This window comes from Carlito syrichta, unplaced genomic scaffold, assembly GCF_000164805.1.
Source record: "Carlito syrichta isolate Samal-C Ts95f unplaced genomic scaffold, Tarsius_syrichta-2.0.1 Scaffold312159, whole genome shotgun sequence".
Classification (NCBI taxonomy): Eukaryota; Metazoa; Chordata; class Mammalia; order Primates; family Tarsiidae; genus Carlito; species Carlito syrichta.
The window spans coordinates 535,305-555,821 of NW_007256255.1; the positions used below are offsets into that span (position 1 = coordinate 535,305).

General features: G+C 46.1%; 1 protein-coding gene across 1 annotated transcript in view; it reads right to left on the reverse strand.

Moving 5' to 3' along the window:
- The window catches only part of AKNAD1 (AKNA domain containing 1), a 39,859-nt gene extending 28,310 nt beyond the window's left edge, over positions 1-11,549 (reverse strand). The window contains exons 1-4 of the mRNA XM_008069658.1: positions 10,587-11,549; positions 7,812-7,851; positions 7,203-7,348; positions 7,037-7,099 (exon numbers count right to left, since the gene is read on the reverse strand). Coding sequence (XP_008067849.1) covers positions 7,037-7,099; positions 7,203-7,348; positions 7,812-7,851; positions 10,587-11,549 — 1,212 coding nt within the window. The remainder of the gene's footprint in view (positions 1-7,036; positions 7,100-7,202; positions 7,349-7,811; positions 7,852-10,586) is intronic.
- Positions 11,550-20,517: the final 8,968 nt, after the last annotated feature.

A 20,517-nucleotide genomic window follows, 5' to 3' on the forward strand; every position in this document is an offset into this window, starting at 1 on the left:
AACCTCATGAAAATGGAGAGGAAGCCGGGGCTCGGTGGCTCAGCCTGTAATCCCGCACCTTTGGGAGGCTGAGGTGAGTGGATTGCCTGAGCCTGCGGGTTCGAGACCCAACTGGGCAGCGAGACCTCATCTCTACAATAAATCAAAAAATTAGCCGGGCGTGGTAGCGCGCGCCTGTAATTCCGGCTACTTGGAAGGCTGAAGCAGAAGGATCGCCGGAGCCCAGCAGGTCGAGGCTGCGGTGGCCGGGAGCGGCCACTGCACTCCAGTCTGGGCGACAGAGTGAGACTCCAATTCAAAAAAAAAAGAAAGAAAATGGAGAGGAAGAGATGGTTGGAGAAATATTGCTTAGGGCAGAAATATGGCACCGTGCGGTTACAGGGTCAGATGCCACAGGGCTCAAGTTCAGACTTTGTCACTTGTTCATTGTATGACTTTAGTCAACTTGAACTCTCTAAGCTTTCATTTTCTCATCTGTAAAATTAAGATAATGGCCCTAACCCCGTATGATGAAAATTGCTTGATGCCAAGAGTGTAGTACACACCCGCCAGGTGGGAGCTGCTATTATCAATTCTTATTCACCTCAACATGAACAAGCAAGAGTTCAGAAACATATTGGCTATAGAGTACAAAGAATTGGCAGGTGTGAACTGGGCACAGTAGCTCACGACCATGATCCCAGCACTTTGGGAGGCCGGGGTGGAAAGATTGCTTGAGTCCAGGAGTTCAAGACCAGCCTGGGCAACATAGCAAGAATTCATCTCTATGAAAAAAATCCAAAAATTAGCTGGGCATGGTGGTACACGCCTGTAGTCCTAGCTACTCAGGAGGTTGAGGTGGAAGGATCGCTGGAGCCCAGGAGGTTAAGGCTGCGGTGAGTTGTGATGGTGCCACTGCACTCCAGCCTGGGCGACAGAGACTCCAACTCTAAATAAATAATGTATTTAAAAAATAACTCAGAAGATGATAAGGCACAGTTTTCTAGGCATGGATGTACTTCATTTAACTCTCGCATGCTACAACGTGTGTAGGTCATATAACTAGTAAGTAGAACTAGCATGTCTGCTCCAGAATCGACGCTTCTTGCCCCATCATGCCGCGCCAGCTGAAATGGTTGCTTTCAGCCCCATCTGGCTTCTTCCAACACTGAGTCAGATGGGCCTTGGGCTCCCAGACTAGGGCTAACGATACCCAAGCCACCCTTTCCTCCTCTCAGTCCCAATAGGGATTCCTCCTGACCCTCTAACATTGAGAAGAAATTTCCAGAATTGAGGCCTCTGAAGGCTAGTGCCTTGAACCAGATTCCTTCTGCTTTGCTGGAATCTTTAAAATCCTGTGGTCAGGCCAGGTGCAGTGGCTCATGCCTGTGATCCCAGCACTTGCAGGAGGCAGAGGCGAGAGGATTGCCTGAGCGCGCGAGTTCAAGACCAGCCTGGGCAACATGGTGAGACTTCATCTCTACGATAAATCAATTAGCTGGGCATGGTGGTGCACACCTAGAGTTTCAGTTACTTGGAAGGCTGAGGTGGAAGGATTGCCTGAGCCCAGCAGATTGAGGCTGCGGTGGCTGTGAGCAGTGTGCCATTGCACTCCAGCCTGGGAGACAGTGTGAGACTCTGACTCAAAAAAAAAAAAAAAATCCTGTGATCTGCTTGGCCTTGGGGAGATTTCCTGTATCTGTTGTTGACTCTTTCACCCTTGCAGCCAGGCAGGCTTCTTTGAAACCAGGCTAGCCAAGGGCACTGATGACGTGTAGACCCAACATACACCTTAATTTCCTCTCTTCTTGAACATTCAGTGGTGTGGCCCACTCCCCACTTCTTTTGTTTTTTCCTGAATCAAACTCTGTCACCCAGGCTAGAGTGCAATGGCACAATCACGGTTCACCACAGCCTCGACCTCCTGGGCTCAGGCGACTCTCCTGCCTCAGCCTCCTCAGTAGCTGGGACTACAGGCACACACCACCACGCCCAGCTAATTTTTGTGTTTTTTATAGAGACGGGGTCTCACTATGTTGCCCAGGCTGGTCTCAAGCTCCTGAACTCAAGCAATTCTCCCATCTAGGCTTCCCAAAGTGTTGGGATTACGGGAGTGAACCACTGTGCTCTGGCCCCTTCTTTTTTTTTCTTTTAATTTTAAAGATGTGGGGTACAGTTCAGCGTTAGCTATACAAATGTTCATTGTGCAGGTCCCTTGTTGATGAGGTGTGCCCCCTCTTCCCCAGGCAGATTCCCACTACTGCTAATCCCACCTCACCATCCCCCCAAGCCCCCTCACGGTTTCCTGCTACTGTCAATCCTTTTCTTACAGTATTAGGATAGTTGTTCAAGGACCGCTTATGAGTGAGAACATGTGACACTCAGTTCTTTCTTTCTGTGAAAGATCACTCAGTATTATAGACTCTAAGTCCATGCAGGTTGCTGTGAAGTTCATGATTTTGTTCTTCTTTATGGCTACGTAATATTCCATCGTGTATAGGTACCACATTTTTTTTATCCAGTCCTCTTTTGATGGGCAGCATGGTTGGTTCCATGTTCTTGCTACGGTGAACAGCGCTGCGATAAACATATGTGTGCAGGTATCTTTTTTATAGAGTGATTTGAGTTCTACCGGGTATATTCCCAGTAGGGGGATTGCCGGGTCGTATGGAAGGTTGATTTTTAGATTTTTTAGAAATCACCACACTGTTTTCCACAGAGGCTGTACTAGTTTACACTCCCACCAACAGACACACCCTCCTTCTTAAAACCCTCTTTTTGGCCATCACCTTACTAAACTCTGGCGTGGCCATGTGCTCTTTGAGCTATGGCTGTTGCCATCTTCCTGGCTTTGGCCCCCTTCCCTGCCTTGGGGAGGTGAATTTCCTCTTACTTTCTCTCTCTCTCTCTCTCTCTCTAATTTACTTTTTAAATACACTGTATTTTCTTTTTTTTTTTTGAGTTGGAGTCTCACTCTGTCGCCCAAACTGGAGTGCAGCGGCCGCTCCTGGCCACCGCAGCCTCGACCTGCTGGGCTCCAGCGATCCTTCCACCTCAGCCTTCCAAGTAGCTGGAACTGCAGGCGTGCGTTACCATGCCCGGCTGATTTTTTGATTTATTGTAGAGATGAGGTCTCTCCAAGTTTCCCAGGCGAGTCTCGAACCCGCGGGTTCAGGCAATCCACTCACCTCAGCCTCCCAAGGTGCGGAATTACAGGCTGAGCCACCAAGCCCGGCTTAAACTGTATTTTCTAATCTAAATCAAAAACAAAAACAACCCTCTTTTCTCCTGGTGTCTCCAGCTCTGCTCCTCCTGGTCTGCCTTCAGCCTTTGGGTCCTCGCCTCATCTCACCTGCCCTTTGTTTCCCGTGAGTCTCCCCAGAGCAATCTTGCCCACCCCATACCTTCAGCCCACAACAGTGCCCAAATCTACATTTCTGGCCCAAAAACTCTGAGGGCCAGACCCATTGCTCTGTCTTCCACGCCTCTCCACTGGGACGTCCTCCGGGGACCTCAGACTCCAGATGTCCCAAACTCAGCTGGATGTCCTGCCTCCTGCTCGCCTTCCTCACTGTTCGTTCCAGAAATCCAGCACGTCGCCAGGCGTCCTTCCTCCTTTCACTCACCCCTTTCCATCTGCTGCCACCCCCTTACTGCCCGCTTCGGTTCAGGCCCTCGTAACTGGTCCTGGATTGCGGCTTCTCTCTGTTCCCCACAAACAGCCTCTCTGTTCCCCACTTCCCTGTTGCCCCATCTCTCGGGCTCAGGATAGAGTCTAAGCTCCAGTGCAGCTCAAAGGTCTGCACGGTGTGTCCCCTGTCCACCTCTCTTGTCTCTACCTTCCCACACCACCTCATGTCCCTGAAGTGTCCTCTGGTAGATTACAGCACCTCGCAGTCCGGCCCGCTCACACTGGTGGTGCTTTCTCGCCCCTATACTGCGGTACCGGCCCCGTCCCTTTTATTTTTATTTTTTGCAGAGACAGGTGTCTCGCTTTGTTGCCCAGGGTGGTCTCGAAATCCTGGCCTCAGGCGATCCTTCCACCTCAGCCTCCCAAAGTGCTGGGATTATACTGCGCTCGGCCTTCTTTTGAATTTTTAATATGTTAATTTATTATCTAATAACAACTTTAAGTTTATGGGATCTGAATTCAGACTACCACTGTACCAGGTCTGACGATTAGGATCGTGAACTCAATCCTAGAAAAAGTGCTCCACACCTCATTGCTGAGTGTCACTGCGGTCACCTTCAAAGTACTCCCCTCGGGAAGCACTGCACCGACGCCAGCGCCTAGTTCACCCATCAGAGCAATTTTGGAACTCTTTTTCTGGAATGACCATCAGAACTGTCATCCTTATTTGTTGAGGTCTGATAAGCTCACAAACTTGCCACCGGGCACTTACACTGTACAAATAACTATATCAGAACACCCTCCCTACTCACCTGACCTGGCCCCAACGACTTTTTTTTTCACCCAAAGATAAAGGAAATATTGAAAGGAAGACATTTGATGGCATTCGGGGCTTCAAGAGTCATCTGATGGCCATTCCAGAAAAAGAGTTCCAAAATTGCTTTGACAGGTGGACAAGGTGCAGGCATTGGTGCATAGCTTCCCAAGGGGAGTCCTTCAAAGGTGACCATAGTGATATTCAGCAGTGAGGTATGGAATGCTTTTCCTAGACAAGTTCGCCAACTTAATTGTCAGACCCTGTATGACCTGGAACAAGTTGCTTATTCTTTGTATCTGTTTCCTCACTGGCAAAAAAAAAAAAAAAAAGATTTATATTTGTTTTCACACCTTGTGGGGTTGTGAAAAACCAATGGCTGTATTTCTTTTCTTTCCTTTTTTTTTTTTTGAGTCAGGGGTCTCACTCTGTCACCCAGACTTGGGTACAGACTCACAATCACAGCTCACCGCAGCCTCAAACTCCAAGGCGCAAGTGATCCTCCTGCCTCAGCCTCCAGAGTGACTGAACTACTGAGTACTGTTTCCCTTTTCTAGAACACTCATCTGCCCTTGCAACACCTGGCTCAGAAGCCACTCCCAGGAAACCTTCCAGATGTCCCCTAACTGGCCAGTGTGAGACTTTTCAGGCTGCCGTGAGCGTCATCTGTAACATTTCTCAAGCTGCATTTTAATTGTTTACTAGTCCATTGTTCCTAAGTGATTACATATAAGCCATTTGAAAGAACCGTTTCTTTTCTTTTCTTTTTGTCTCTCACTCTGTCGCCCAGGCTGGAAAGCAGTGGCACCATCACTCACCGCAGCCTCCACCTGCTGGACTCAGGGCGATCCTCCTGCCTCAGCCTCCAGAGTAGCTGGGACTACAGGCAAGCACCACCATGCCCGGCTAATTTTTTAATTTTTGTAGAGACGGTATCTCTCTATGTTGCCCTGGCTGGAGGAACTGTTTCTTCATCTCCAAATCCCTAGTGCCTGGTACAAGGCCTGAGACATAGAAAGTGCCTGATAAGTGTTTGTTGAATGAATTAATGATTTAATTAGCATGACGAATGAATAATCAACTGGGTCTTTTAGCATTTGGCTCCTCAGTTTTTGTCCATCCTGATGGGGTCCTGAAGCACTGCCTGCCCTGAACCTTGCTTATGACTACGTCAGGACTTTTGACCTCCTGCCTCGCCGCTGACCCAGTGACCTCAGTGACACCTCCCATGTCAGAAACCACGTTTCTTGTTCTCCCAGTCTCCGTCCTCCACCCCATTGCACCACCCCCACTTCCCACGACTCTGGTACTGATGACAAGGCTGCCACAGTGACAGCATAAATTACTGATTTGATTACATGCAACAAGCAAGGATGCAAAAGTGAAAGATTTTGATCTAAAAAGCATTGCTTCAAGATGGATTTTAAGAGTTTTCAGCTGGGCTCAGTGGCTCAACCTATAATTCCGCGCTTTGTGAGGCTGAGGTGAGTGGACTGCCTGAGCCTGCGGGTTCGAGACCCGCCTGGGCAACTTGGCGAGACCTCATCTCTACAATAAATCAAAAAAACTAGCCGGGCGTGGTAGCGCACGCCTGTAGTTCCAGTTACTTGGAAGGATCGCCGGAGCCCAGCAGGTGGAGGCTGCGGTGGCCGGGAGCATGCCATTGCACTCCATTCTGGGCAACAGAGTGAGGATCCAACTCAAAATAAAATAAAAAAATAAAGAGTTTTCAAAGTCCTGCTGGGAAGGGAGGGGCACACCTCATCAGTAAGGGTACCTGCATAATCAACAGTTGTATACCTAACCCTGAATACCTAACAGTTGTATACCTAACCCCGCATCTTTATAATAAAAAAGTTTTCAAAGTCATAGTTGAATTGCCAGATGCCAACAAATTTTATAAACTAATTCCACCAGGACCCATCAATTATGGACAAGACTGACTGACATTTTCTTTCTTTCTTTTCTTTTCTTTCTTTCTTTCTTTCTTTCTTTCTTTCTTTCTTTCTTTCTTTCTTTCTTTCTTCTTTTGACTCGGGGTTTCGCTGTCACCCAGGCTGGCGTGCAGTGGCACCATTACAGCTTACCATAGCCTCTACCTCCTGGGCTCAGGCGAGCTTTCTACCTCAGCTTCCTGATAGCTGGGACTGCAGGCACATGCCACCACAACTGGTTAATTTCTTGTAGAGATGGGGTCTCGCCATGTTGCCCAGGCAGATCTCAAACTCCTGGGCTCAAGCAATCCTCCCACCTCGGCTTTCCAAACTGCTGGGATTACAGGCATGAGCCACCGTGCCCAGTCCAGTACCCCCTTTATAATGGCTGTTGTGTTCTTATCTCGAACCTCTTATGGTCTCAGGTTTATTACAAGGTGACCGGTGAGGAGTAACGGTCAGAAGTAATAAATCCCCTGAGAAGGAAAGAGGCTGAATACCTGTAGAAACAGAATTCTCAGTTCTTTTAACCCCCAATAAACAAACACAGTTTAATCTTCAGCAAAGCATTTCCATACCCACCACTGTAGAGAAAACATGATGTTATAAAGCCATTTGTATTTATCCCATGTCAGATTTCCTAATAAAGATTTTTAAAAACTGGATAAAAGTCATTACCAGCCTCTTGTCTTGCAAATGGCAGGGAGAATCTTGTTTTAAACTTTTGGAAAATTCTTGTACCTGCAGTAGAGAAAAGAAAAAAATGCAATCTGTATTTAATGGTATAGTCTGGTGTTTGAATTTGGTTACTTCTATAGTTTGTAACAAGCTTTAAAAGTATTACTTTAGTCTTCAGTCGATCAGCCTGTTCTTTTAACTTCTGGCACATTTGTTGCCCTTGGGATATCTTTTGAAATATGGAAGGAGTTGAGGAAGGGTCTTTCTGAGAGGCTGATGACAGCATAAAGAGCCTTGTTTCAGATTCTAGTCCTGTAGAGGAAAGAATATGTTTTGGCTACCATTCACCTTAGCTTCTTTTTTTTTTAATCAGAGTCTCACTTTTACCCAGGCTGGAGTACAGTAGTGCCATCACGGCTCACTGCCATCTCAACCTTCTGGGCTCAGGTGATCCTTCCACCTCAGCCTCTCAAGTGTCTGGGACTGCAGGCGCACTCTACCATGTCCAGCTAAGTTTTTCATAGTTTGTGGAGCTGAAGTCTTGTTGTGTTGCCCAGGTTCGTCTCAAACTCCTGGACTCAGGTGATCCTCCCACCTTGGCCTCCCAAAGTGCTGGGATTACAGGTGTGAGCCACCCCACCTGACCGTATCTCAACTTTTTACAGTTTTATTAAGCACTGAAAACAGATGGCTAGGACAGTCACCACCACTAGCTATTTTGTAAGAAGTTTTCAAAATATATGCCCGAGTCAAAGAAGTCTTAAAACGTTAGTACCTGTGAGAAGTTCTTGGTGGATATGTGCTGTAGGCTCCGTCTGCACAATGAAAGGATGAGAAAACATTACTGTTGATGTCCGTCAAAGGCACTGTTATTCAGAATGCTCCCAGGAGTCCTGGTCATCCTATAGGCAGCCCAGTGTTGTGGGCAGGAACTGGGAGCATTATGCCGAGACTGAATTCCACTTGGACCCTTATTTACTAGATAACCCAGAAAATTGCCCCTCACTATAAACCTCCAGTTCCTTGGCAGTAAAATTAGGGTGGTAAGTGAACCCACCTCATAGGGCCATTGTAAAGATTAAATGGTAAATATCCTCCTGAGTGTCAGGCCTGTGGTAGTATTTAACAATCCATGTTGTTACTATAGAAGTTGATACTAGCGTGTAGACTGCTCAAACGTTTCTCCTGAAACTAGACTAGAAGCTTGCTGAAGGTAGGGGCCATGTAGGTCTTGTGACCAGATCTGCAGCTGGTGCTCTTATACCAAACACATGGTAGCCATGCTCAAGAACAACACAGTATGTGTTAAGGTCCAATGTGTGGGTCCAAGTAGTGATTGTTTTCTGCTCACCACAGATCAATTGGAAAGGGGTTCAAATTCCAGAGTGATTCACCTTGAAGCTTTTCTCTTTGGTCCTAATACAAAAAGCTCAGAAACACGCGAGTGCCAGAGAGCTGAATGGCAGTGGTCAAAATAGACCGTGTTCATTACAGCTATCTCAAGTGTATGATGGCTACAAAACCTACAGGGTCCTATTCTCTAGCCTGAATTTACAGGGCTGGAAAATATCAGACACATGCCCTCAAACACCCACTGCTAGAAGGGGAAGAGTCTGATATCTCTTCTGCTTCTACAACCCACGAGGGGCTGAGAACTGGGCTCAGCAGGGCTCTTCTTCTGCCAGCAGAATGAGGAACCTGAGACTTCCCAAGACCGCAGGGGCGTGGGTTTCTCCAAGGCTTAGAGAAGCATCCCAGTTATGGCTAGGTGGGCTGTGGGCGCCAGCCAGTGGGGGTGGTGTGCAAGTTCTGCTCAAACTCCTTGGGGCGTTCGGGCGAGGGACAAGGGAGTTGAAGCATGAGGATGGAAATAGAAACAGGCATTAGTACTCAGCCCAAGGCGCCCTCATGTAAGGCTTACAGATTGTACAGTTCTGGCCCAGTGCTAAGAAATTCAATGTTTATTTTGATTATAAAGGTGAATTTACCTTACTTTTTTTTTTTTGAGTCAAGGTCTCACTCTGTCACTCAGGCTGGAGTGCAGTGGCACCATCACGGCTCACCAAAGCCTCGAACTCCTGGGCTCAGGTGATCCTTCTGCCTCAGCCTCCCAAGTAGCTACTGGTATGTGCTGCCATGCCTGGTTAATTTTTTTGATTTTTTGCAGAGACAAGCTCGAACTTCTGGGCTGAAGCAATCCTCCCATCTCAGCCTCCAAAATTCAGGCATGAGCCATGAGCCTGGCCTGAATTTACCTTACTTTTGAACTTTAATAACCAGTGAGATCCTGAGCCTTCAGTTGGGGAAACGGATGAGAGAGGAAAGGGGAACACAGCATATATTAAGCATTAACAAAGCTTTGTACCAAGCAATTACTAATATAAGAAGTTTGAAATCTATTATTCAAGATCTTAATTCACTGGGCGCAGTGGCTCACGCCTATAATCCCAGCACTTTGGGAAGCAGAGGCTGGAGGATCACTTGAGGCCAGGAGTTCAAGACAAGCCTGGGCAACATAGCGAGATCTCATCTCTACAAATAATAAAAAAATTAGCCCTGTGTGGTGTCACGTGCCTGTAGTCCTAGCTACTCGGGAGACTGAGGCAGAAGGATTGCCTGAGCCTAGGAGGTCGAGGCTGAGGTGAACTGTGATCGTGCCACTGCACTCCAGCCTGGGCAACAAAGTGAGACACCAGCTCAAAAAAAAAGATCTTAATTCAATTCAACTTAGCATGAGTAATTAAGGGCATCATCTATGTGAGACATAGGCCAGGCCTCTGGGGGACATTGGACAATAAAAGGATGAGGATGAAACCGCGTCCAGAGCCTTCAAATCCACTGCAAGAAGCAGAGATCTCCAATGCTGTTATTGGAGGCTGAGACAGACGCTCTGATAGAGGTACCGAACAAACAAGGATGGAAAAGTTTGGGCCTTGGGGGTCGGGAAGGTTCTGTGCCCAAGGGGGAACTGAAGAAGGCCATGGGAACGGGCAGATCTTTTGTGAGTGGAGACAGGAGGTGCCATGCCGGGGAAGGCTCAGAGAGTCCCGGTTCTGAGAAGTGGCTTGGGACCAGCCAGATAAGTGGATGACTTCCGGGGAAGGTTCACCAAGTTTAAAAGGCTGGGATGAAGTAAACATTTAAAAAATGAGAGGCCCAAATCCAGCTTGAGAAATTTGGGTTTTATTTTATTGTTATACTTAATATTTTGAGATCAAGGTCTTGGGCTATCACCCAGGCTGGTCTCTAATTCCTGGACTCCAGTGATCCTCCCACCTCAGCCTCCTGAACAACTGGGGATACAGGCATGAGCCACCATGCCCAGAGGATTTTTATTCTCTTACATGTTTTTATCGGCCCAGCTCCTTACTCTGTTGATGAGGACACCCACTGAACTTCTGAGAGGTCAAGACACTCACCCAGGGGGCCCCAGGAGGTTGAATGAAACCTTAGAACTAGAGCCAAGCCCTCTGTGTGCTCCAGAAACCCACACCGAGCAAGATGAGCAGTGGCCTTGACTATGTGTTTACAGGAGACTATTTTCATTTACCTGTATTTGTTGTGAAGTTTCAGTAATATTCCTTTTCTGCTCTTGATGTTGTTTTTCAACACAATTTGACCTAGGCGTGATGTCTAAAATATCTTGGACAATAGCTGATTTATCTCTCAGTTTAGGAGAAAAACTGGCTTGTTGAGCTGATGGGAGTGGTTTATTCATTATGTTATTTTTAGGAATTTTCACTTTGGTAATAACCTTAGACAAATCAGGAAGCTGGTAATGAACTTGACCTTGGCCGTATTTGAGCCCATGGCCTGAACTTGCTTTTTCAGTCTGCTGTTTCCGGGGTGCCTGACCTTGACAACACTTTCGTTTGTCACTTGGACCCTTGATTTTAGTCTGAAAATTTGACTCTTCTAAATCAGAGGAATGTTCTTCTGTCGTAATTGGAGAGCAGCTGGGTTTACTGCTGTCTTCACCATCCCTTTTGGGGTTGAATTGGTCAGTGAGCTCTGAGGTTTGTTCCTTCGACCAAGAATTCTTCACATAACATGAGATAATATTTTTAATAATAGCTGCTTCTTCAAAACTGTCAGCATTTGAGATTTCCGGGAGAGTTTCACAGTCAATGCCTTGACCTCTTAAGAACTGCTCTTTGGAAAGGTGATGGAGTAAGATATCGGAAATGTTTGACCTTGGGGTGTCTCCTTTGTTAGCTAGAGTGTGAAGAGTTGCAGCCTGCTGTTTCTCTTGATCACGTATTTTGCTGACACCATTTTTGGTAACGTCATCCAGGGGCACACCCGTGGCTGTATTTCTGCAAGCCTCACTAGGTGTCGCCTTCTCTTGAGGGCCTGCTCCTGTGGAGATCATTTGACTGGAGACATCAAGGGCACCGTTCTTTGGGGTAAAGTCATCTTCATTGCATATCTTACTTTGGAGGAGAGTCTCATCAGAAAGCACATCCTCCTGTTGCTTATCCGTTGTGCCTTCTGAAAGATCGGCCTCGTCCATGTCTGTGCAGTCAGATCACCCTTGTCTTCTGTTGCCTGGTCTTGTGTTCTTAGTTGTAATCATGGATCTTCTTGTTTACATTGATTGTCTTCAATGAGTGTCCTATTCTGTGTGAAATGAGAACAGCCGTCCTGTTAGATATGTTGGAATAATGTATGGAAACTATGCTTATTCTGATGTTTATTACAACAAAGTGGGTGCTTTTCATTCACTTGTAAACATGAAGGCAAGCACTAACTCATCTGAAATACTATGTCAACATGATCAGTGGTATAAAAGAAGGAGTAGGCCGGGCGTGTTGGCTCATACCTGTAATCCCAGCACTTTGGGAGGCTGAGATAGGAGACTCTTGAGCCCAGGAGTTTAGGACCAGCCCGGGCAGCATAGCAAGACTCCCCTCTACAAAAATACAAAAATTAGCCAGGTGTGGTGGTGCCCTTCCATAGTCCCAGCTACTCAGGAGGTTGAGGCTGCGATTCTGCCACTGCACTCCAGCCTGAGGGACAGAGTGAGACCCTCTCTCAAAAAACAATAATAAAAATACAAAAGTAAAAGCAAATGATAGAAATAAAAGAGAGGGGTGTTAAATTTTTCATTCATTAAATTTTGAGGAAGACATTGGTCTACAGTTAGTGACCACAAACTTATCAGCCTCCCTTAGGAAATACTATTTGGAGGTTGTTCTCCAAAGTAAGAGCTTAGGACCAAGGAAAGAATTGATTTTGTTAAAGTCCCGTGGCTGTGCCTTGTCCACGTATCATGGATGGGCCTCTACATCGTGTGGCACTGGATGCAAGCTCAGCTCAAACTTGACACTCACCTTCTCTGTTCTGGTGCTAGCCTGTCTCTTCAGATGTTCTGGGCCCGTCTCCCAATTTTCCCTTGAATGTCTGAGAGAGCAGAGGACTGACAGAAATACACATATGTTTTTGAACACCTGGAGTCCGGTCCACAGTCAAACATCCATCTCCTAATGAGGACCCAGGCAGGAACCCAGTCAGAGAGATTGCCTGCCCCTGTGTGAGCCCCACCAGCTGCCACGACCCAGAAGGCAGTCCGGTGGCAGCAAAGTATCTTGGGAACACTCCTGAAAATGATCAGAGCAAAATCAGCTGCCATTTGGGCATAAGTCCGTTTTCTCTTTTTTTTGAGTTAGAGTCTCACTCGGTTGCCCAGACTGGAGTGCAGTGGCCACACCTGCAAACTCAACCTGGTGGGCTCCGGCGATCCTTCTGCCTCAGCCTTCCAAATAGCTGGAATCACAGGCGCGCGCTACCACACCCAGCTAGTTTTTGATTTATTGTAGAGACAAGGTCTCGCCAAGTTGCCCAAGTGGGTCTCGAACCCGCAGGCTCAGGCAATCCACTCACCTTGGCCTCCCAAAGTGCTGGGATTACAAGCTGAGCCACCAAGCCTGGCCCATTTTCTCTCTTTAAAGCAAAATTTAAAACACACCGCCCCCTCCTTTTTTTTAAAGTTGGGATCTCATTCTGTTGCTCAGGCTGGAATGCAGTGACATGATCACGGCTCACCACAGCCTCAACCTCCTGAGCTCGGGCAATCTTCCCACCTCAACCTCCCAAGTAGCTGGAACTATAGGTGTGTGCCACGACACCAGGCTAATTTTTTTTTTTAATTTTGGTAGAGATGAGGGCCCACTATTTTGCCTAGACTGGTCATGAACTCCTGGACTCAAGCAATCCTCCCACCTTGGCCTCCCAAAGTGCTGGGATTACAGGCGTGAGCCACCACACTTGGCCTAAAACACCCATTGAGACACACAGATCTCTTCTTGACTTGTGAACTTTTGGGACAATTCCTTAGAAGTGGTAAAGTTCCCTCAAGTTCTAGGTGGAGAAACCGAGGCCCCGTCTCGTCTGGAGCGCCAGCCAGGCCCTGCTGTTCCCAGTCCGGGATGACCACAGTCACTAGCTGGCCTCCCTCACCTGGACAATGATGGACCTGGGTGAGCAGATCTCCGAGGGTCTCTCCCCAACTAAATTTTTATGAGTCTATAAACTTGCCATTTATTAGATAGCCTCAAAAGCTAAAATTGGGCGAAAAAAAATTTAAGCTATGTTCTCCAAGAAAAAAGGAGTACAAACTCAGTGTGGGAGAGACATCTGTGAAACGCTGTACAAAAGTCTTGATTTATAGATGCAAGTTAGTGTCACAGAACCCAAATAAAAAAGATGTTCTGTTTTGAGAGAGAGAACAGCCCTTCAGAATTACTTTAAATTATCCATACACAATAATATTTACTACAAAATGAGGCACATCTTCCTGGACAGAATTACAGGCTGCTCTAACCCAAGTTGAAGAACAAGGAAGATGCTTCCCTGAAAAGAAAAACACACAGTGGGAAAGCAGTGGTCGGGAGAGCTCGATTTGCATTGTGGTTTCTCCACTCATTCTCTGTCATCTGGAAAATCAAATTATCTTTTCTTTTCTTTTTTTTTGAGTTGGAGTCTCACTCTGTTGCCCAGACTGGAGTGCAGTGGCTGCTCCCGGCCACCGCAGCCTCAACCCACTGGGCTCCGGCGATCCTTCCGCCTCAGCCTTCCAAGTAGCTGGAACTACAGGCGTGCGCTACCACGCCCGGCTCATTTTTTTGATTTATTGTAGAGATGAGGTCTCACCAAGTTGCCCAGGCGAGTCGCGAACCCACGGGCTCAGGCAATCCACTCACCTCAGCCTCCCAAAGGCGCAGGATTACAGGCTGAGCCACCGAGCCCGGCAAATTATCTTTTCTTAGTCTTGGTTTCCTCTTCTGAAAAACAGGAATCACAATAACAACACCTGAGATCATACATGTAAAACTCTTGGCATAGAAGTTGGCACAGAGTGAGAATTTAATACATGGTAGTTAAAAAATGAAAAAACAAAACTAATTAGCCGGGTGTGGTGGCACATGCCTGTGGTCCCAGCTACTCAGGAGGCTGAGAGGGAAGGATCGCTTGAGCCCGGGAGGTCAAGGCTGTAGTGAGCCGTGATCGTGCCATACTCCAGCCTTGGCAACAGAGTGATACCCCAACTATAAAAAGAAAAAAGAAGAAACAAAACAAGAAAAAAAATGTCAGTGTTGAAATATCGAAGAAAATGCCCAGGCCCAGTGGGGATATTTGAAGGCTACAATAAAGAATTGTGTAGACATAATCTCTAAAAGTGCTTAAAACTATTTTTAAAATATCTACCTGTAAGTGAATATATTGTTTGTAGGTGAAAAATATCACTAAATAATTTTAAACAAAAAATTGCCTAATTTTTGAGAAAAAAAAGAGAGTATATTTAAATACCCACAGAGAAAAAGAAGACAAATTCTAGCTTTGTGGGACTTTTAATGACCCGAGCTACCGCCCCAAAGTCTTCCTCTTTCCTTTGTATTTTGAGGAGTTTTTTGCCAAATTCCAAGCCCTTCTTAAGAAGTTAAGGAAGAAAGACCCTTTGTTGACCAGACTCCAGTTTCTAAAATATCATTCCATTTAAACCGATTAAATCTGATTTTTTGCTATGACTCAAGAAAAAGAGAGTGACACCATGAAGATAAGCCAGACACCTGAGGAACTTTCTCATCACATTCGGGAAAAAAGCTCCTCTTATTATTATTGTTAGTAATTTGTGTGTGTGTGCATGCAACATAGCAAGAGGATTCTTCTGGAAAAGAACAATTCCTATGCTTAGCATTGTGATGGGCCCTTACAGGTTGCTGGAAGGAACTGGAACATCTTCCCACGTCAAAATCCAACTCAGTCTTGGAATCCAAAGACACATTCAAAGAGATTCCGGTCAGAGCCCAGCAGAATCTTTCTGTAGAATCTAGATTGATTTTCTGAAGTCAGGCAAGTGCACTGGGGCCATGCCTGTGTATGCGGCTCTACTGACCATTATGAGCTCAGCAGCAGCTCACAAATCAGACACTTTGAGCAGACGGAGCCAGGACACCGCAGGACACAGATTCAGCCCGTGAAAACACTTCAGTCCTGGCACTGAGTAGGATGAACAGCAAGGTGATCACCATGCTGACAGCTGTTCCCTGCATGGTTTACTTTATCATAAAGTCTAAATTTGGTGCCGAAGTGCTGGTCTAAGCACACTATCCTGCCTATCTAAGAGAAAAAAGGTAACCATGGTCCGGGTGACGGGGAACCTGACAGACTCCATTAAGCATGTCTATAAGGCCGGTGGTAGTGGCTCATGCCTGTAATCCCAGCACTTTGAGAGGCAGAGGTGGGAAGATTGTTTGAGCCCAGGAGTTCAAGACCAGCCTGGGCAACATAGTGAGACCTCATCTCTAAAAGAAAAAGTCAAAAAATTAACCGGGCGTGATAATGCATGCCTGTAGTCCCAGCTACTTGGAGGCTGAGGTGGGAGGATCACCTGAACCCAGAAGGTCAAGGTTGTAATGAGCTGTGATCATGCCACTGCACTCCAGCCTGGGCAACAGTGTGATCCCGACTCAGAAGGAAAAAAAAATGTCTATAGATGGGAAAACTGAAACTCCTTAATGGAGAGAGGCCAAAGACGGCCGGCAAATCACTGTTTCTGACTGGTGGGTGATATCTATTTTATTCACTAAGTCCACTTAGTGATGATACCATTTGACATATTGAGGACTGTTTTCACCACCAAAGGCGAACCATGGACCCATGTGCCTGTGACAAACTCTCGGTCTCATCCCCAGTGCCTTCTGCTCTGTGCCAGGTAAGCTGGGGAGGGTGTACAGGATCCGGATATAGGGAAGAAAGCAGGCAGTATTTCTCCCTACCCTTCCCTGTCTGCCTGCTCCCTCTAGGATTCTGGTGAACACGACCACATCACACTCGCAGGATCTCCCCGTCACCTCTGAGATCAGTCCTCCTGACTGTGACCATCAGAGTTGGCTGTTGGAGGCAATGATTCCACAATCCAGATTCCTCTTACTCCTTTATATATGTGTCACTTTGAATGTGAATAGATTACAGTTAAAAGCTTTCAGAGCTTGATGCGTCAATATTTTGTACTGCCCTGTCTTCAGCAATGCAATGCAATGCTGTAGTTACCACAAAGAGGGGCCGAGATGGGAGGACTGCTTGAGCCCAGGAGTTCGAGACCAGTCTGGACAACAGAGCGAGACCTCATCTCTACAAAAAAAAATCAAAATAATTAGCTGGGTGTGGTGGTGCATGCCTGAAGTCCCAGCTACTCGGGAGGCTGAGGCGGGAGGATTGTCTGAGAGATGGAGGCTGTGGTGAGCCGTGATTGTGCACTCCAGCCTGGGTGACAGAGCAAGACTCTGATGCAAACACACACACACACACACACACACACAAAGAGGTAAAACAACGACAATAACAAAATAAACTCACCAACATCTTGGAGTCCCTGTCATAGGGTGAACAAGCTGAGCAATCTTTTGACTCTAAATCAACTTTTTTTCAATAGTTGGACTTCGACTGCAATTGAATAATACAACAAAAATGGAGTTTCGAAGTCGTGGTGTGCCTGCTGCTTCTGGGTTCCTTGAACTGCAAGAATCCACTTTGAAGACCACACAGGGAACTTCTGACGTGATCTAAACTTTCCTTTGCCTTTTTTTGTCTCATAAGAGCATTCAAAACACTTGCTTGGAGTCTGTTTTAATTTTCACATTCTCCCTCTGTTGCTAGTTCAGAATTTCTATTTACCCAATGAAAGAAAATAGGAGGAGATAGCTCAGAATACTATGTCCTAGGCCACGCCCAGGGGTCAGGGATTCATGGATTTTGTATCCAGTGTATGGTGTTTCTAGATTAAAATATTTTCAAAGGTAAGGTGATACAGAGCCCCCTGTGCAATGACTGCATTTGGTTACACGCTGGTAACCCTATCGGCTAACTTTATCTCCCAACGTGGGGTGTCCACAGTGCAGTGTCTCCAGCTGTAACCCTACACTGTTCAGTGTGACAGTGTGGCTTCACCCTGCCATTGCGGAGTAGCAGAAGGGAGACACTGTGATGGGACAACAAGTCTATCCAATACTCCCACGAGAGCCAGGCAGATGTATTATTTACAATCGTCTTAGAGATGTGCTTCTTTTGTGAATGTGTGTGAATTTGATGACCAGCTGTTACAAATTTGTTATCCTGAAACTATCTGAAAAGTCAGGAAAAAAAATTTTTATAACCTGTGAGCCAGCCAGAGTTTGGAGAAGCTTCTTCTCAGTGTTTCCCAGCGGCCTTCTCTGGTTTCCCTGCTCTTTGGGAGCTCATCACTGTCTTTCTATCCAATTTCCCCACTGATGTTGCCATGTAATCATTGCACATTGTCGAGTTTGTATTATAAACAGACAGGGGCCTTTGAGGACTTTGGGAACATTTAGAAAACTTTTGCCTGAATTTTCTGAAAATAATATTCTATAATAAACTGTAAAAGACACTGATTTAAAGAAGCATAATCAATAACAACAACAGAAAAATATCTTGTCCTTGAAACTTCTCTGTCTTTCCCTAAACTTTCTAGCTTGAATTTGGCAACCTGCCCAGAGATGAGACGGGACAGACTGTTTTAGAAAAACCTTTCCTTATCTAAAGACTCGTCCTTCTCTCCTCTGGCCTTTAGAACCCTGCTTAAAGGAAGAACATTAACACTTGAGATTTTATATATATACTTTTTTTTTTAAATAGACCCAGAACAGTGACTCATGCCTGTAATCCCGCACTTTGGGAGGCCATGGTGGGAGGATTGCCTGAGCCCAGGGGTTTGAGACCAGCCTCTGCAACATAGCAAAATAAAGCAAAATACAAAAAAAATTTTTTAAATTATCCGGGTGTGGTGGCACATGCCTGTAGTCCCTGCTACTCAGGAGGTTGAGGAAGAAGGATTCCTTGAGCCGAGGAGGTCAAGGCTGCAGTAAGCTGTGATCATGCCACTGCACTCCAGCCTGGGCAACAGAGTGAGACCTCCAACTCAAAATAAAATAAAAATGACAAATATATTGTACATTGATACCTAATCTATGCTCTTCAAAATGATTTCTAAAAGTTATGATTTTGATAAAAAGTTTATTCTTGCATTAGAATAAAAATCGAGAGGATCAGTTCCCCAAATCCCCATGTGGCAGGATAACATAAATTTTATTTTCTCATTAGAACTGTTTTTTTTTTGTTTATTAAATATTTATTGAGCATGCTATTAGACATAAGGCATTATGCTAGGTCTTGGAATCAAAAGAAAATATAGAGAACAGTTTAGAGTGTGGACTTGGGTGCCAGATTGAGTTTGTAGCTAGATCCTGCTACTCACTAGCTGTGTTATCTTAGAGAAGTTGCTTAACTTCTCTCTTCTTCAGTTTGCTCATCTGTAGAATGGGGATATTAGTGGCACTACCACATAGGGTTGTTGTGAGGATTATGTGAGTTAATTGCTTAAATCAACCCTGACATAGCACTTACCACATGCCTGACATTGCTCCAATCACTTGACAAATATTAATTTATTAATTGTATGCAAATAACTTGGAATATTGTATATAATTATAAATTGTTATTATTATTATTATTGTTATTGAATCAGAGTCTCTCTGTCACCCAGGCTGGGGTGCAGTGACACGTGCCCAGCCACCTCAGTCTCAACCTGCTGGGCTCTGGCGATCCTTCCGCTTCAGACTTCCAAGTAGCCAGAACTACAGGTGTGCTACCACACCTGGCTAATTTTTGATTTATTGTAGAGACAAGGTCTTGCCAAGTTGCCCAGGTGGGTCTCGAACCCTCGGGCTCAGGTAATCCACTCACCTCGGCCTCCCAAAGTGCTGGGATTACAGGCTGAGCCACCGAGCCCGCCTGGTCATGCGCCTGGGAAGGTGTGGGGAGGAGAGAGGAATTACTCAGGACCCAGGGTCACATTTTCTTGTATTTGCCAAGATTTTAGAATAAAGGTCACTTATATCAAGAAAATGACCTCAGGCCCGGAGCGGTGACTCAAGCCTGTAATCCCAGCACTTTGGGAGACTGAGAGGAGAGGATTGCCTAAGCTCAGGGGTTTGAGACCAGCCTGGGCAACTTGGTGAGACCTCGTCTCTATAATAAATTAAAAAATAAGCTTCCAGTTACTTGGAAGGCTGAGGTGGAGGGATCGCCTAAGCCCAGGGGGTCGAGGCTGTGGTGGCTGTGAGTGTGCCACTGCATTCCAGCCTGGGCCAAAGAGTGAGACTCCAACTCAAAAAAAAAAAAAGAAAATGATCTCAGAGAACAAAAGATGTGGATTAACAGAAAACAAATGTACATAGCACTTAAAAACATGAAAAGACGATTATCTAAACAAGTGAAAAGATGGTCACTTTGGTTAGACCATGTTGTTCTGTGTTTTGCATGTATCTGCAATTCGTAGCATTGATTGAGTACTTAGAGCCATGGGCTATGCCTCACAAGGCCCTGTTTCTTCTGGGGCTCCGGGTTTGGGAGTGAGACAATATGAAGAAGAGGTTCACTCAGACCACAGGTGGAGAGCGTGGAATGGGCCCTCCTCTGCCTGATGTGAAGAGACACCTTTAGTCAGTGCATCAAGACAGCGCCTTGTCTGGGACGTGCACAGTGGCCAGAAAGTCAGCAGTCTCGTGCATATGTTGTGCTACCTAAAGAAGTGTCCTTCCCTCTGCAGGCCTCTACCCCCCACCTAAAGGAAGAGCATTGACTTTAATTTTTTGCTTTTTGATTTTGTTTTTGTTTGAGTAGGAGTTTCACTGTATCGCCCAGCCTGGAGTGCAGTGGCACACTCACTGCTCCAACAGCCTTGTCCTGCTGTGCTCAGGCGATCCTTCCAACTCAGTCTTCCAAGTAACTGGAACTACAGGCGCACACCACCACACTCGGTTTATTTTTTGATTTCTTGTAGAAATGAAGTTTCACCAAGTTGCCCAGGCTGGTTTCGAACCCCTGATCTCAGACAATCCTCTCGCCTCAGCCTCCCAAAGCGCTGGGATTTCAGGCTTGAGTCACCATGCCCGGCCAACTTG